Source organism: Garra rufa, chromosome 7, assembly GCF_049309525.1.
Source record: "Garra rufa chromosome 7, GarRuf1.0, whole genome shotgun sequence".
NCBI classification, from domain to species: Eukaryota; Metazoa; Chordata; class Actinopteri; order Cypriniformes; family Cyprinidae; genus Garra; species Garra rufa.
This window is the reverse complement of record NC_133367.1, coordinates 42154581-42158373: the sequence shown is the minus strand read 5'-3', so window position 1 is coordinate 42158373 and position 3793 is coordinate 42154581. Positions and strand designations below refer to the sequence as shown.

General features: G+C 37.0%; 1 protein-coding gene across 1 annotated transcript; it reads left to right on the top strand.

The window, feature by feature from the left end:
• The first annotated feature begins 364 nt into the window (after window positions 1–364).
• On the top strand, window positions 365–2532 carry LOC141337805 (uncharacterized). The gene is made up of 3 exons (XM_073843393.1): window positions 365–399; window positions 980–1111; window positions 1620–2532. The coding sequence occupies exons 2-3, from the start codon at window positions 1027–1029 to the stop codon at window positions 2522–2524; spliced, it is 990 nt and encodes a 329-aa protein (XP_073699494.1). The 5' UTR covers window positions 365–399; window positions 980–1026; the 3' UTR covers window positions 2525–2532.
• Window positions 2533–3793: the final 1261 nt, after the last annotated feature.

The following is a 3793-nucleotide window of genomic DNA, read 5'->3' as shown; positions in this document are numbered from 1 at the left end:
GGAATAAAAGTTAAAAGATACACAGTTAAACAGCTAAAAAAATATATTCATTATAAACATGGTCGTACCTACAGATGTAAACTTAATATTAACTTAATATGACAAACGCATGTCTTAAAGATTAGTTTAGAAAATCATACATCATTTTATATATCGACAATACGTTTGTTAAATCTCAAAACATTCGACCTATTAGTATATTAAAATAAAATGGGAGGAGGAAAACCTATATCTGAAGAAGAATGGAAAATAATGTGTGTAAGAGTTTACATTAAATGGCGAATAAAGCCTGATTCTACTTTCACAAGCCAATGCTCATGAGTTTAACGGGACTTTTATTTTGGTGCCGTGGTGACGTCATACGCCTGCGCCGCGCTCCTGCGTCTAGACTGAAGAAAGGTATGTCTTTAAAGCGTTTTAATTGTTTTAATCGATACAGCCGTTCAACTAATTTCACTAAGAACTATAAAATAAATGAATGATTACTGTATGTAACGTTGTAGTGCTTTATCTAACGTTAACAAGCGTTATGAAGCGTATCCTAACACGACTAACAGAAAAGCTGTGTATAATTTCGGTCGCTATATCCTGAATTAGTTTATCATAAACACGAACTCGAGACTGGAAAGCAGCTGTTTGAAACTCTCTGTCAACTGAAGATATGATTCTCAACATGTTTCGAGGCGCTGATGACATCTGCTGCTCAAACCTTGTAAATACAGCGAACACTTTTACAGACTGTTTTCATGAAAGTGGACTAAATATCAACTGGCTGTATTTTATGAATCTGTAGCACTAGATTTAGTATTCAGTGTTTGTTTTGATTGTCTTTGCTGATCAGGCCCTTTATGGCCATTAACTATCACTCCTGAATTGATTGAGTTTGCATTTATTTTTTCTCTTTTAATTACACAATTAAAGCGCTACATAAATGCATCATTCATTCATTCATTCATTCTTCTCATTTTATTTGTGACAGATTGTCCAAACACACAGACAACTGAGATCCATGTGGCTATTATAAAGATGACATTAATTAAAGAGGAGTGTGAAGACCTGAAGATTGAAGATGCATTCAGTGTCAAACCTGAAGAGACTGAGGAACAAGCAGGTTGGTTTTCATCTTGGTCATTTGATAATTATAAAAATGTCAAATTCTACACAAATTAGTGGTATTTTTGAATAATGTGATATGAATGTCCTGCTGTTTTATATGATTAAGACATGTTAAGATCACAAGAGCAGACAAAGAGCAATGCAGCTCAGATCTACTTCAGATTTGGACACAAATTTTGCGCTGAAGTTAACATTTGTTGTGGCTTTCACATCTTCTATCAAACTCGTGTGTGTGTGTATATATATATATATATATATTTGATGATCTGATCCAAAGAAATAAAAAGCTTTTGTAAAATTAGTACACTTTACCATTCAAAAGCTTGGAGTCGGCATAATTTTTTATTTTTTTTATTGATCAAAAGTGATGCTGAAGACATTTATAATGCAGGGTTCAATGCTAAGAATTTTTTCTACTGGCCCAATTGGGCCAGTGGTTCAGATTCTACAGGATATAATCTTATATGATGTGTTGATGTCTCTATTTGTCATTTTCACCTTAGATCTGACAGCGCTGAAAGAGGACAGTGAAATACAGACAGAAGTGGAAGAGAAAGATCATGATTTCAAAACTGTAGAAAATTCTAGATGCTCACAGACTAAAAAAACGTCTTCAGGAAGAACTCAAAAGACTGTAACTAGACGTTATTTCACCTGCCAACAGTGTGGGAAAAGTTTCACTGAAAAGGGAAGCCTTCATGTCCACATGAGAATTCACACCGGAGAGAGACGCTTCACCTGCAAACTGTGTCAGAAGAGCTTCTCACAGAAAGGAAGTCTCAAGACACACATGAAAATCCACACTGGAGAAAAGCCTTTCACATGCCCTCAGTGCGGAAAGAGCTTTAGACATAAAGTATCCCTTAAAAACCACAGGACAGTTCACACCGGAGAGACCCCTTTCACCTGCAAACTGTGTGGAAACAGCTTCTCACTAGAAGGAAATCTCAAGACTCACATGAAAATCCACAGCGGAGAGAATCCCTTTATATGCGCTCAGTGTGGAACGAGTTTCAGACATAAGGTAACCCTTAATGCCCACATGAGAAGTCACACTGGAGAGAGCCCTTTCACCTGCAGACTGTGTGGGAAGAGCTTCTCAATAAAAGGCGGTCTTACAAATCACATGAGATGTCACAGTGAAGAGAAGCCTTTCACATGCCCTCAGTGTGGAAAGAGCTTTGCATATAAATTATCCCTTACGAACCACAGGAGAGTTCACACCGGAGAGACCCCTTTCACCTGCAGTGTCTGTAGGAAGAGCTTCTCACAAGAAGGAAATCTCAAGACTCACATGAAGATCCACACTGGAGAGAAGCCTTTCACATGCCCTCAGTGTGGAAAGAGTTTCAGACACAAAGTAACCCTTAAAAACCACATATGTGTTCACAGACTGGAATCACCTTAAAGCCGACATATCACAGTTTTGCCAGTCTAATGTGAATCTAGATGTGAATACCTGTTCCTGGAGGCGAGCCATGGGAGCTAAAGAGTCACAAGCACTCAAGGCTTCTGCATAGCGATGGTCCGCAAACTGTGACATTGACATTAATAAAACATGGACAACAACTTCATTGACTAAATTGTATTTAATTTGTTTAATAAAACATTTGTTACTGAAATGCCAGAAACAAACGCACTTGCACAACTCCGTTGTTCTTTCCAGACCGTTCCTTTAGTTCACCCAAAATAAAATAAAACGAGCCTATTATTTACTCACGCTCCAGGCATCCGAGTTTGTGTATGACTTCCTTCTTTCAGATGACTCCAAATGGAGTTATATTAAAAATTATCCTGGCATCTCTACGCTTTAGAATTGCATGGGCGGGTGTTTCTCTTCATCAGTCCAAAACTTCTGCTTCTTTGACTTATTCTTCGACTTTTACATTTTCGACTGCAATGGCTTCTGCTCATTAGTTTTAGTTTTTTTTTTTTGGTTGTTGTTTGTTTGTTTTTGTTCGACTTCTATGGCTTCTACTTCGACTTTCCTTCAACTTCTATGGCTTCTGCTTCTTCAACCTTTTTTTTTTGACTTCTAGTTCTTCAGCTTCTTCTATGGCTTCTGCTTTGACTTTTTCTTCAACTTCTTCTATGGCTTATATTTTTTTTACTCCTACTTTGACTTCTATGACTTCAGCTTCTTCGGCTTTTTCTTTGACTTCTAGTTCTTCAATTTCTATGGCTTTTGCTTCTACGACTTTTTTTCATCTTCTATGGATTCTGCTTCTTCGACTTTTTTTCCGACTTCAACTTATTAAAATTTTTCTTTGACTTTTTTTGACTTCTGCTTCTTCCATTTTTATATTTTTTTTCCCCCTTCGACTTCTACTAGGGTTTCTGCTTTAACCTTTTTTTTCTTCTTCGACCTCTATGGATTCCGCTTCTTCGGCTTCTACTTCGGCTTCTGCTTCTTTAACTTTTTCTTTAACTTTTTCTTTTACTTGTATTTCGGCTTCAATGGCTTCTGCTTCTTTGTTTTTTTTTTCTTCGACTTCTACTTCAACAGTCCAATAAAGTGCATCCATCCATAATAAAAAGTGCCTCACATGGCTCCAGGGGGTGAATAAAGGCCTCCTGTAGTGATTAGATGTGCTTTTGTAAGAGATCTATCCATATTTGAAACATAATAATCACTTTAATCTAGCTTGCACCAATTGGTCATACATGAAGCAGTTAT